The sequence below is a fragment of the Carassius gibelio genome, chromosome A16 (assembly GCF_023724105.1).
Source record: "Carassius gibelio isolate Cgi1373 ecotype wild population from Czech Republic chromosome A16, carGib1.2-hapl.c, whole genome shotgun sequence".
In the NCBI taxonomy this organism is placed as follows: domain Eukaryota; kingdom Metazoa; phylum Chordata; class Actinopteri; order Cypriniformes; family Cyprinidae; genus Carassius; species Carassius gibelio.
Window position 1 is genome coordinate 10,738,652 of NC_068386.1, and position 12,468 is coordinate 10,751,119.

At 36.3% G+C, this 12,468-nt stretch overlaps 1 protein-coding gene across 1 annotated transcript; it reads left to right on the plus strand.

Moving 5' to 3' along the window:
- The first annotated feature begins 768 nt into the window (after positions 1 to 768).
- On the plus strand, positions 769 to 10,576 carry LOC128030239 (solute carrier family 45 member 4-like). Its single transcript, XM_052617707.1, has 8 exons — positions 769 to 1,118; positions 2,508 to 3,023; positions 4,576 to 4,764; positions 5,076 to 5,255; positions 5,706 to 6,793; positions 7,100 to 7,199; positions 8,340 to 8,551; positions 9,157 to 10,576. Exons 2-8 carry the CDS (start codon positions 2,750 to 2,752, stop codon positions 9,412 to 9,414), a joined length of 2,301 nt encoding a protein of 766 aa, XP_052473667.1. The 5' UTR covers positions 769 to 1,118; positions 2,508 to 2,749; the 3' UTR covers positions 9,415 to 10,576.
- Positions 10,577 to 12,468: the final 1,892 nt, after the last annotated feature.

The window sequence follows — 12,468 nt, forward strand, 5'->3', positions numbered from 1 at the left end:
CAAAGTCTTCGTGGCTTCTAGGTTTTAGTTCACAAATTTTGAAGGCGACTTTCACATGATTAATGCATGATGAGGGAAAACGTAACGACTGGCAACCTCGAGCAGACAATAGATGCAGTATATCCGCAACCTATGAACAGGTAGATTTAGAGTTTTAACATTTTCATTCGTTTCTCGAGGATGCTCAGATTCTTTCTTTATCCATAAATGAAAATGTATTTTATAAATCGGAACATATGTCGTTCTCGGCAACTGGTATCAGCTAAATTTACTGCAGAAGCAAGTTAACTAGCAGACTAGCAGCTAATGACAGACGGTACAAGCATTGATCAAACATATAATTCATTTAAAGTTCTGCAAAATCCCACATGCATAAAAATTGCAACTTGCTTGCTCATCCCCATTGAGATCACGTCACCTTTCCAAGCGATGCAGCTGGAAATATGATTATAGTGGGGGTGTGTGTGGGGCGGGGGGGCTGGGGGGGGGGGGTTAACGTTATTGATTTTTATTTTAGCCAGCGAGGTTAACCTATGTGTCTAATATTAACATATCACGCTATTAACTGAAAATTACTGGGTTTAATTTTTGGTTTCCAGGCGTACTTCCAATAACAAACAGGATACCGTACATGTTAAGACATGAACTGAGCTCTTTGACAGCCTTCTTAAAAAGGTTTTTGTTTTTGTTTGTTTTGCACGTGATTCAGCATATAAGGCACGTCCTCATCCCACAATAACAGAGGGCTTGTTCTACTATATAGTCCCCTTGTCTGTTTGTCACAATTTAACATCAGTCTCTGACACAGGTGTCTAGCCTATTCGTCCACCTGTCTCTGTTCACAGCGGGTCGGGCTGCTCTGGGGGTGAACGTTACCTGTCAAAAGCGTCTGGGTGTAGCCTTGCCTTATCAGTGCACAGGGGAAGACGTGCAGTTATCACGAGCGTCTTAGCCAGCAAGGAAAACTAGTGACACATTTTTGGCTTTATCACTGTATGCGAGTGTCACTTAAGTTCTGTAGAACTTCTGGCGATTACCTGTCTACTTCATTTTATGTGGAACAGTATTTCTGCGATAAAAGGATTTTGACATCAAATGAAACTAGCCACTGGAACGAGGTAAAATATGTATTTTATTTTTATTTTTTATATATAAATGTGGGAGATGTTCACGCGTCTTTACTAAATTTAACTAGCCTATACTGTATATATAAGTCGAAATGATTTCACCTCTTCTATTTTTTATTAATAAAATAAGAAAAAAATAACAAATAATGCATAGTTTATGCAAGTTATAAAAAAAATAGCATAACAAATGTAAAACGAAATACCAAAATTAAAATGTCTATCTGAGCATACAATAATTTTGAATAAATCAGTTTTATCAGATCAGCTGATCATTCACAATTAGCCTTTTAGTAAAACTCTTATGTAAATGGCGTTTGTGTTCCGATGTGCTGTTTAATTTTATAATGCTACAGCAGCTCAATTCTGTAATTCTAACGTATTTCAAACTAACTTTAGAACTGCACACAATGTTGGTGCCTATATGACTGTAAAAGGTATAAATGCAAAATAAATAAATGGTCTTTAACGGTGTTTTCACACTGTTAAAAAGAGCTCGTGCTTGGACAAACAGACACTCGCAAACAATCGAGTTCGCGTGAGGACGTATCCATAGCAACAGGACGCCACTGCAGGAGAGTTTTCTGTAATGAGTATGGGATGGTAAATCGACAAAAAGATGGCACCTATTGCCCCTATATATCACTTAATGACTTCATTGTAGATGTACATTTCATAAATATATCAAATACATTCAGTTAAAAAAGTCTTAAAAGTTCTAGACCTGTGATTTAGGGCGTCAACAGAGAATTTAGTTTGCGCGAGATCAACATTTCGATGAAAATGGCCAATAAGAATTCCTAAATATCATATAGACATAATTCGTATATAAAATGTACATTGTTATATTTGTAATAGCAGGTGGTGTTTGTTTGTATATAATTGTTTACTTATGAATAAGTATGTACTTTCTACTGTCTTTTCAGAGCCTTTCCCCTATTTTAGTTACTTTATTATGTCATATTCCTTTCTCCTGGGATTTCAGATATGCCAAATTCTGTTCTGCTAAAACTATGTTTACTGTCACAATGCCAGGATTGTTCCACATCTTGTTTCTCAGTGACATCTTGGTTGCACTTTATTTTAAAGTACGTGTACTTACATGTACTTGTAGTGTACTTACAGTGTATTTATCTAAGAAAGTTCTGGTAATACAAGGTAGCTACATGGGGTAGGGTTAGGTTCAGGGTTAGTACCTAATCATTACATAGTTATTGTAATTACTATAATAAGTACATAGTATGTACATGAGGAAAGGGACTGTACAAATAAAGTGCTACCGACATCTTTCCACTGCCTCGATCTTTCTGGATATCACTTGTTAATGGAAATATTTTTCTCTCTGTCTCATTCACTCTCTCATTTAATCTCCCTTACATTTAGAATAATAAGTAATTCCATGGAAGCACAAAGAGAAACATCCACCTGTTCTGCTCTCCTTGCCCTACCACATTTCCCTTCTTCCTTTCGTCAAAACATGACTCATGAGTTACACCAACAATGTTCTATATGGACTTCTATATGAAAGATCAGCTTGGAGGTCTTAATGGGAATAGAGTCTAGACTTTAGAGAGGTAACATTGAGTACCATTTCTGGATCAAGGCCCCAGAAACCAGCTTTGTATATGCAGACCAGCATGGCACCCAAGGACGCTTTCACAGAGTCCGTTCCAGTGCTGGAAATGATACAAGTCGTACAAGAAAAAGATTCAAATTGTGGACAAAATGCAGGGAAGAAGAAAGAGAGGGAAGTGGAGAAGTCAGAGGACTCGGCCAGTGAGGATTCAATAAACCATATCCCGAAGCGGTTATGGGTCATGCACAGTGCTGTCATGTTCGGGAGAGAGTTCTGCTATGCCATGGAAACAGCGCTGGTCACTCCTGTACTGTTGCAGCTAGGTCAGTAATCAACAAACCTTTTGATGACTTAAATCAACTAATTTCTCTTCCCTCAACATGTTATTCCAAATTTTTGTCTTTCGCTGGTTTTGTGGAGCATGAAACATATTATGAAAAATATTTTTTTGTCAAAATAAAAGCTAGCGGGTTCTAATGTTGTTTTGGACCCCACAGAATTTCATTTATATGGGTAAATGGGTAGTTCAGTGTTGTTGATTCATCCTAGGCTTAAGGCCTCTATTCATAATCATTGAGCAGGGACATTCCTTCAAATTTGGTAAAGATTCCCTGCAATGGCAAACCTGTGTAACAGTAATAAGCTGGAGGGATGTTTGTTTGCACTGTAGCATGCAAAAATGAGTGAGGTAGCATTTGCATGGAATGCAGAATGTGTGAGTGTGCATATTACTCTTTCTCTCAGGTTTTCCATCTATTTTGAATAAGATCAATGTCAATAGATCCTTTCAGGGAATTGCAGGGTTAATATGGTTTGAATCGCTCTAAAGGCCCTGTGATCTTATACCAAAAGCAGTTTAAGTAGATTTAAGTAGATAATAAACAGAACTGCTTGCGTCTTGCGGAAGAACATTGTAGCCGGAGCTACTTCTCTCTGTTTATGTCTATGAAGAATCACAAAGGTACTCGGTTACTCCGCCGCGGTACCCCCGAAGCAATCTAAAATAGTCCGAATATAAACACTTATTATAGGTGCACCCTAGTGATTCAGGACAAGCTAAAATCACGGTTTGGAAAATGGATTCATGGTGTACTCGCTTATTATGTTAATTTTTCTACATTTTGAACACAAACAAAGTTACGGACCGCAGCTCTGATTGGTTGTTTTTTACCGGGAGCGCATGACTTTCTGCAAAAGTGTTATTGCTTCATAATACAGGATGATTACATCATTACTTCATACTGCACCTTAAGCTGATCTGCAGAGATTTGAGTGTTGTTGGATAGTTGTTCATCTTTAAAGCTGAAGCGAATTTGTGAAATGTCTGTTTTCTGCACTTTCTGTTCTCACATTCCCAGTCATCATCCCGCTACACACATGACCTGTAGTTCTTTCACACATTTGGACCTCTTGAAAAGAAGAAGTTTGGGTTTTAGTATGCCATCAGTCCTGGCATGAGTTCTGCGTGCCGCACTCATGGAAAATTCTCTTAGCTGTTAAAACTATTTGCTGTGAATCAACACTACCAAATAATCCCAAATATTCTTTGCAGTTTTCTCATGCCCTTTTTATAAACTCTGATTCATCTCATTTGCTAATCATTTTTTATCGTCAGAAGCTGTTTCTTTAATTATTGTGACACAAGCAGATCTAGTATGTGAAAGGTTTATAGTGTTGTAAATGACAGATTAATGAACTGCAGACATGCTGAAACCTGCCTGGTTATCGGTTTCAGCTGATGTGGGTTGCTTAATTCACCATACTGGTATTTTTTGCAGTACTTAGTGGTATATTTAGAAGTTATTAAAAATATATATAGTTTTGATCTGCCTGAACCTTGGAGTTGAATTAATCGTGGTCTGTTTCTTCTTGCAGGTCTCCCGGAGCAGTATTACAGTTTAACCTGGTTCCTCAGCCCTATTTTGGGTTTAATTTTCACCCCTCTATGTGGCTCAGCAAGTGACCGTTGCACTTTGAAATGGGGTCGGAGGAGACCCTTCATTTTGGCACTGTGTGTAGGAGTGTTAATAGGAGTGTCCTTATTTCTCAATGGATCTCTTATAGGTGATTAGTATTATTTTATATATTTATATAATACTTAAAATGCACAGAGTTGCATGTCACCATTGTTTAAATAGGAGGCCCTTGACTATATTATGTTTTATTATGTTTTTTGTTTCATAAATTATTTGTGTTAGTGCCAGTAGTCTTGTGTACATATTGTCCCAATCCCATACACCAAACCCCCCCCCCCCCCCCCCCATACTTTACTTTCAGTCTACATACTGTCCTGTCATAAAAAAGGGCAAAAAAAGGCTTTGATAAATAAATTAATGATTTGTCCTTACAGTATTTTTAACCTGTCTGTCAAACAGGTCTGTCTCTAGGTGATGTTGCCAGTAATCAACCGGTTGGGATTGTGCTGACCGTTGTTGGTGTGGTAGTTCTAGATTTCTGTGCTGATGCTTTGGATGGACCAATCAGAGCCTACCTCCTGGATGTGGCTGATACCGAGGAACAGGACATGGCTTTGAATATCCATGCTTTCTCAGCAGGTGTATATTTTGGAACGAGGAGTGATGAATTGATTTGAAATAGAAGAGACACTCTGTTTTTTAGCGTCATACTTGAAACCTTCTCAATTCTTTAAAAAAACTCAGGTTTTATAAGATAATGATTCATCTAATCAGAAAAATATATATATACAACGTGATGATCCACTATCATTCAAAATGTCACTGTAAAGACATTCATAATAAAAAAAATAACAGCACTGCTGATTTCAACATTGATAATAATAAGAAATGTTTCCTTCTGAATATTCATATTTGCCATCACATAAATAAATTATATATATATATATATATATATATATATATATATATATAAAAAATAGAAAACAATAATAACATTTATATTTTTATTATATTTTTGATTAAGTAAGTACAATAGTGCGCTTAAGGTTATACTAGATGGTGATTCATTTTTTTAAAAATGTTTTTTAGGGCTAGGAGGTGCTTTAGGTTACATGTTTGGAGGGCTGGACTGGACCAACACCTTCCTAGGTCAAGCTTTTAAGGCCCAAGAGCAGGTCCTCTTTTTCTTTGCTGCCATCATCTTTATCATTTCTTCAACGCTTCATCTTTTCAGCATCAATGAGCATCAATATAGCCCGAACCATCAAGGGGCATTAAAGGATGAGGATGAAGTAACGCCACCTCCTGTCCAGCTCTATAGCAACTTTTCATCTACTCATGTCATACCTCAACTAAAACTGATCCCTGAAGAGGAGCTGTTTTCAGCCCATGAGGATAATCGCACTGGGCAGGATGTTTCAATTGAATTTCTAAATGACTTGGTGCGGAGTAAAAGTGACTCAGTTTTAGCCATGCCAGATTCTACAGTAGAGCTTATCCCAGACTTGGACTTGGATCGCAATGGGCAGTTTGTGTGCAACATCAGACCTACTTTACTCCTAGACTTTCAGGGTCTACAAGCTGATTCCCACAACACTTGCCATCCAGGTCAGAGCACTGACCATCACTTACCGTGTTGTGATAGCAATGGGGAAAATATCTGTGAAGCTGCCAAAACTGGAAATGAAAGCTTTGCCATTTCTGGAAATCCAATAAATGGTGCAAGGAATGCTACCAGTCAACCAGGTAAAGTCGGTTTACGCCCACCTGGCACCTCAGTGCGTCGCCGCCACCCTTCCCTCTATCGCCAGCCCTCGTTCACTTTCTCTTATCACGGACGTGTGGGCTTTCAGTGGCGAAGGCGCTACGGCAACGTGGCTGGGCCGATCAAATCTTCGCGAAGCCTGAATGACATCGACACAATCGATAGACGCCATGAATGGCAAAAGATGCAGCTAAGGCGCATCTCTGCATCCCGCAGAGATGCAGAGGATGAAGAGAGCGAGGATGGGGATAGTGGTACGTCGGTCAAACTGCTCTGGTTGTCCATGTTTAACATGCCACCCCAGCTCTGGCGTCTGTGTGTATGTCACTTGCTCTCCTGGTTCTCCATTATTGCACAAGCCATGTTCTACACAGACTTAATGGGCCAGGTCATCTTTGAAGGAGACCCAACTGTAAGTTCCTTATTCTGAGCTGTAATTAAAATAATAAAAACTATAGATTTAATTATAAACAAATCAAAATTAAATCAACAATTTTTTTTAAGTAGAATAATCATAGTGATAATCAGTATCAGTATTTTTGGGTATTTGGTATGTTCTTATCAAAATATTACATAATATCATACCACATTTTTAGTTTTAGTGTTGCATGCCATTTACATTTCTGTATATGGAGAGTCAGTGTGATTATTTCAGGCTTTATTTTACTGTTTGCAATACTGAATAAACTTGATATTCTATTTATGTCTTCAAAACCAGGCTGCTGCTAACTCCACTGCCCTGCAGAGCTACAGTAAAGGTGTGCAGATGGGCTGCTGGGGGCTTGTGATCTATGCGGCTACAGCTGCGCTCTGCTCAGGTGTGTGTTACGTTCATGTGATTTGAGGATGACAGATTTTTATTTTTTCCAATAGTGTGATCAGGTTTCAGTTCTTTAGTTGGACACTCATGACCAAGTTATGGAATAAGCAAATTTTTTCAGAGCGTCATAGCCTTTCTACATTTTTGTCTGGAATCTGTTGTTTCCTTCAGATTGTTATTTTCTTACTTGTATATTTACCTCTTATTTAAGATTAAGTTGTCATTTTTAAGAAAAACAATTAACTTGTCACGTTACATAGATTTAATCTTTGTTTTTTTCATTGCTGATTATAACAACCAGTTTGTGTACAATTTTCTATATCAGTGCACATTTAGAAAATTATTCAAATAAAATTTTATTTTTATTTTTTATTTAACCTTTATTTAAACAGGAAAGGTCCCATTGAGTTACAGTAACTCTTTTCCCAGGGAGTCCTGGCCAAACAGGCGGCCAAAAGTATAAATGCACAAAAGACAGGACATAAATTACATAATACACCACAAATCTCTATACACTATACATACTAGAAAACAAAACAAGACATTAACATCAGCAAATACAAACATACATAATTGTATAAGATATCTAATTAAAAACAATTGCACTGTTCAGTCAGAGTTGACTTTAAAAGGTTTTTAAAAGTATTAATAGATGGAAGTGATACTAGATTTAAAGTGTTTTGGAGTTCATTCCAGTCATTTGGTGCATATGATGAAAAAGCTCTTTTACCGATGGCCGTTTTTGTTGATGGAGTAATTAATAGTATTTTCTTTGACGACCTTGTCCTGTAAACACTATTTTGGTAAATGAGCAAACTTTAAATATAGATGGGTAATTTACCCATAAGTTCTCTAGCTATAAAAAGCAATAAATGGATTTTCCTTCTGAGGGAGAGGGAGGACCACTGTACAGTTTCATACAGAGTGCAGTGTTGAGTCTTAGCAGCTGCACCTGTAATGAAACGTAAGGCTGAGTGGTATAGTACATCTAGTTTTTTTTTAATAAAAAAGAAATAGAGTGCATACAAATTAGGTCACCACAATCCAAAACTGATAAAAATGTGCTCTGCACCAACCTTTTCCTTGCTGAATTAAGGAAAGCACTAATTTAATCAAATAACCAGATTTTTTTTTACAGATGTGCTCCAAAGGATCTTAAACAACTATGACTTAAGCATAAAAATCATCTACATGTTAGGGACTCTAAGCTATACTGTGGGCACAGCCATCATGTCCATCTTTCCAAATATATATGTTGCTATGGTGATGATAAGCACCATGGGAATCATTTCTATGAGCATGTCATACTGCCCTTATGCTCTGCTGGGACAGTACCATGAAATCAAAGAGGTATGTATCATTTCATTAACTCATGTAACCAAATATGTGATTTGACCAATAATCCAAACTAACGTTTGTCAAAACGTTGTACGTTGTATTTGGATTTGCCTTTAATTTAATATTATGAAATAATGCTGTTTAAAATAAATGTATTATTTTAATTTTCAATATGTAATTTATTCCTGTGTTGGCTGAATAGTTGAATTTTCATCAGTCATTACTCCAGTTTTTATTGTCACGTGATCTGACAGAAAACCTTTTATTATGCTGATTTGGTGCTCAAATATTATTTTTCATTTTTAAATACAGTTGTGCTGCTTAATATTTTTGTGCAACCTGTGATAAAAAAAAATGCAGGTCTCTTTGATAAATAGAATTTTCAAAAGAGCAGCTTTTATTTGAAATTGTTTTTTGTAACATTATAAATGTCCTTACTGTCACTTTTAAGCATCCTTCCTAAATTAAAGTATTACCCCCCCCCCCCCCCACCACCACCACCACTTTGAAGGGTAGTATGTATAGATCTGGATACAGATCTGGAAGCTGTTCCAGAATTCATTTTCACAGCAGTGCTCTCAATCAGTGTTTTTCATCTTTCTTTTACATTGTCATAGTACATTCATCACAGCCCTGGAAACTCACGGCGAGGGTTTGGCATCGACTGTGCCATACTGACGTGTCAGGTGTACATCTCTCAGATTTTGGTGGCGTCGGCTCTCGGTGCAGTCGTAGATGCTGTCGGTACAGTGAGAGTGATCCCAATGGTGGCATCAGGAGGTGCCTTTCTTGGTTTTCTTGCTGCGGCTTTCCTCGTCATCTATCCTGATACATTTGATGATGAAGATGATGACGACAATGAAGATGTTCTGTGAAGTCAGAGAAGCTCAATGTTTCAAAGCCAGTGCTATGGAGCAGTTCCTGCAAGCTGGAGGTTGAATCCACAATTTGAGTGTTAAAACTTAAAATACTTGAGTTATTAAAGTACAAATCACAGATTGCACAAGCACAAGGTTCATTGTCTATCATTCATACACTCTCTCATATGCAGAATGTAATTCTGATATGTTACAGAGACAAAGTCAAATATTTGATTTCTGAGATTATTTCTCAAGCCATTAATTGTTTGTTGCCAATAATGTCAGTTGTCTACAAAAAAAGTATGTTTCAGTTTTGATTTAGATTTTTTTAATAACCATGTTTAAATAACTAAATTTGAAAAAAAATATTTCACATTCTAATATTTTTCTACACATTTGATCATTGCACTTAGCAAATCAACATTTGCATTCCAGATGCAAGTTTGCATTTTTTACACTGATATTTTTTCAGTGTTAAAATGAGTCTGATTACCATTGTTTTTCCCATCTCAGCATCATATCATAAGAAACACTCAGGGGAAAGCTGAAATGATTGCTTCTGGCTGCTGTTTCTGAGCTCAAAAAGCTCACTTCTGTTTACACTTTATCTATGCACAATGCCAAATATTTTTCTAATGATGCCATACATTGGTTTTGAGAGTTGCCTTTGATTTTCTACACTATTTTAAGGTATAGTATTGAAGAGCTGTGACACCAATTAAGGAAATGGTTTTGCTTTACAGCAGTGATTGCTTTGTGAAATGAAGAAGTGTGTTTAGCTGTCATGGCAATTTTTACTTGGTTTCCAAATAACACTCCAAGAGTGGCAGTATTTTTCAAAGTCAAATTCTTAATACTGTTCCAGTAGTTATTATACACAAGTTACTGAGCTTGTTTCCTGTTCAGGAAGACAGGCCAAATATGTTCTAGTCAGTCACAGAAGTGTGACATACAAAGATCAATAGGCTGACGTTGTATCCTATTTTATCAAACTGAAAGTTTTTCTTTGTGTGTGTGTGTGTGTGTAGTGGTTTTGTAAATAAGGTGAACACTTTTTATTAATTTTTCTGTTTATGTGGCACTGTTGTGTTTGAACCAAATTGAATGTTTATACTGGCTCCAGGTATTTTTGTTTTGAATGTTTGTGAAGTTTCGGTAAAGACAAGGTTTCACACTTTTCCCTGTTTGAATGCTCGTTTGTTTTAAACTGTAGCACAATGTGGTTTAGTCTGAAATGTATTATGGTTGTTGACTATCCGTATCGTGCACTCTGGTGTGGCGTCGCGGCCATCGACCACTAGGTGGCGCGAGTACATAATCAATGAGATACTGGGTGACATAGATATGCACGAACTGAAGTAAGGTATTAATGGATAAATTAAATTCGGTCTTAAAAATGCTACATTATTACCGTCAAGTTACGCTGAATGATTTCTGCAATGTCTGAAAAAAGCGTTTACCTGAGAAATCAGTAGGCTAGTAGCCAATTTACAGAGTGAATTTCTTATTAAAAAAAATAACAGAATAACAAATATCATTTACACTTCATGAATAAGGTAAAGGGGCTTCGATCGATAATATTTTTAATAACTATTATTTCAGCAAATAATCAGTGAAAGGAGATGCTTAAACTTCAGAAAATGTTAAGGACAACAAACTATATACGCCTATATATAATATATATATTTTTTTTTCTTTTTTTTTTCTTGCTAGTTAGATAATAATTGATCAAATAATAGATAATTTTAATATTTCTCACCACAAAACAGGATCGCTTTTATTTAGAAGACGCTTTTATACAAAGCGACAAACGAGGAGAAACACCAGAAACGATTTATCTTAAGGCAACAGCATGCTATTAGCCTAATAAAGTTTATATTTTTAAGTTAGAAGTTTTTTATTTATTTATTTATTTATTTATTTGTAGCTATAGTCTACAGTTAAAAGTTCACCCCCAAAATGTGTTTATTCTGCAATCATTTAGGTAGGCTGCACGGGTAGGCTAACCTGTATGAGTTTCTTTCTTCTGTTAAACACAAAAGAAGATATTTTGAAGAATGTTGGCAACCAAAAGATCGTGGGGGAAATGACAACTTGAGGGTGAGTTAATAATGACAAGCCATTAATTTTGGGGTGAAGCGTCAGGTTTCAGTGTTTTCTTGAATACTGTCAGTTACTCGGCTGCTCGGACATATTTTAAAAGATAATTCCACCAAGAGTTAGCTACTGTAACAGTGAACGAAAACATTCTGGAAAGATTTTGATGCCCCTCTGTAATGGTACCACGAATCTCCGACAGCAGGCATCATTTTTCAGATATAGTTAAAACAAATATGGCAGAATTACAAAGCGAATTAGACAGCATCTATAATAAGTCTGAATGAGCCTTTATAGGAAAAGATGGCTGGAGGAAGGTGAACAGAATATACCTCCTAGCATACTTCTTTAGTTTTGAAACAAAACAAAAAAATCAGGCTATAAATATTGTTCATCAGTTAAAAAATAATGACAGAATATCAAAAGAGATTTCAGAGTTTCGTTCCATCTTTTACCGTTAAAATTATATGCGTCACAATATGATGCTAAAGCCGCTAATGATTTCTTAAATTCACTGGGAGAGATTTAAAAAAGAAATAATTTAGATAAAGAGATGTGTGACCAACCTATTGGTTTAGAAGAAATAACCAATTCAATTATTAACTTAAAAAATATTAAGTCTCCCGGAACTGACGGTCTAACCTCAGAGTCAGAATTGTTATTTGATGAGCAGCTTGCCCCTTTCTTCCTTTCGTTTTTTTGTGAACAGTAGATCTAAGTCCAACCTCCCATCTACCTCGACTAAGGGGTGAATTACCCTTATTTTTAAGCCTAAAAAAGATTTGACTATTATTGATAATTGGCGGCCAGTTAGTATTTTGAATAACGATTATAAAAAATAATTGCCTCCATATTTGCTAAAATAATTAAGAATGTATTAGAATATAGATTAAACTCAGTCAGGCTTTATGAAAAACAGGCACATTTCGAAAAATATAAGATTGCTTTTAGATATTAGACTATTCATATTAA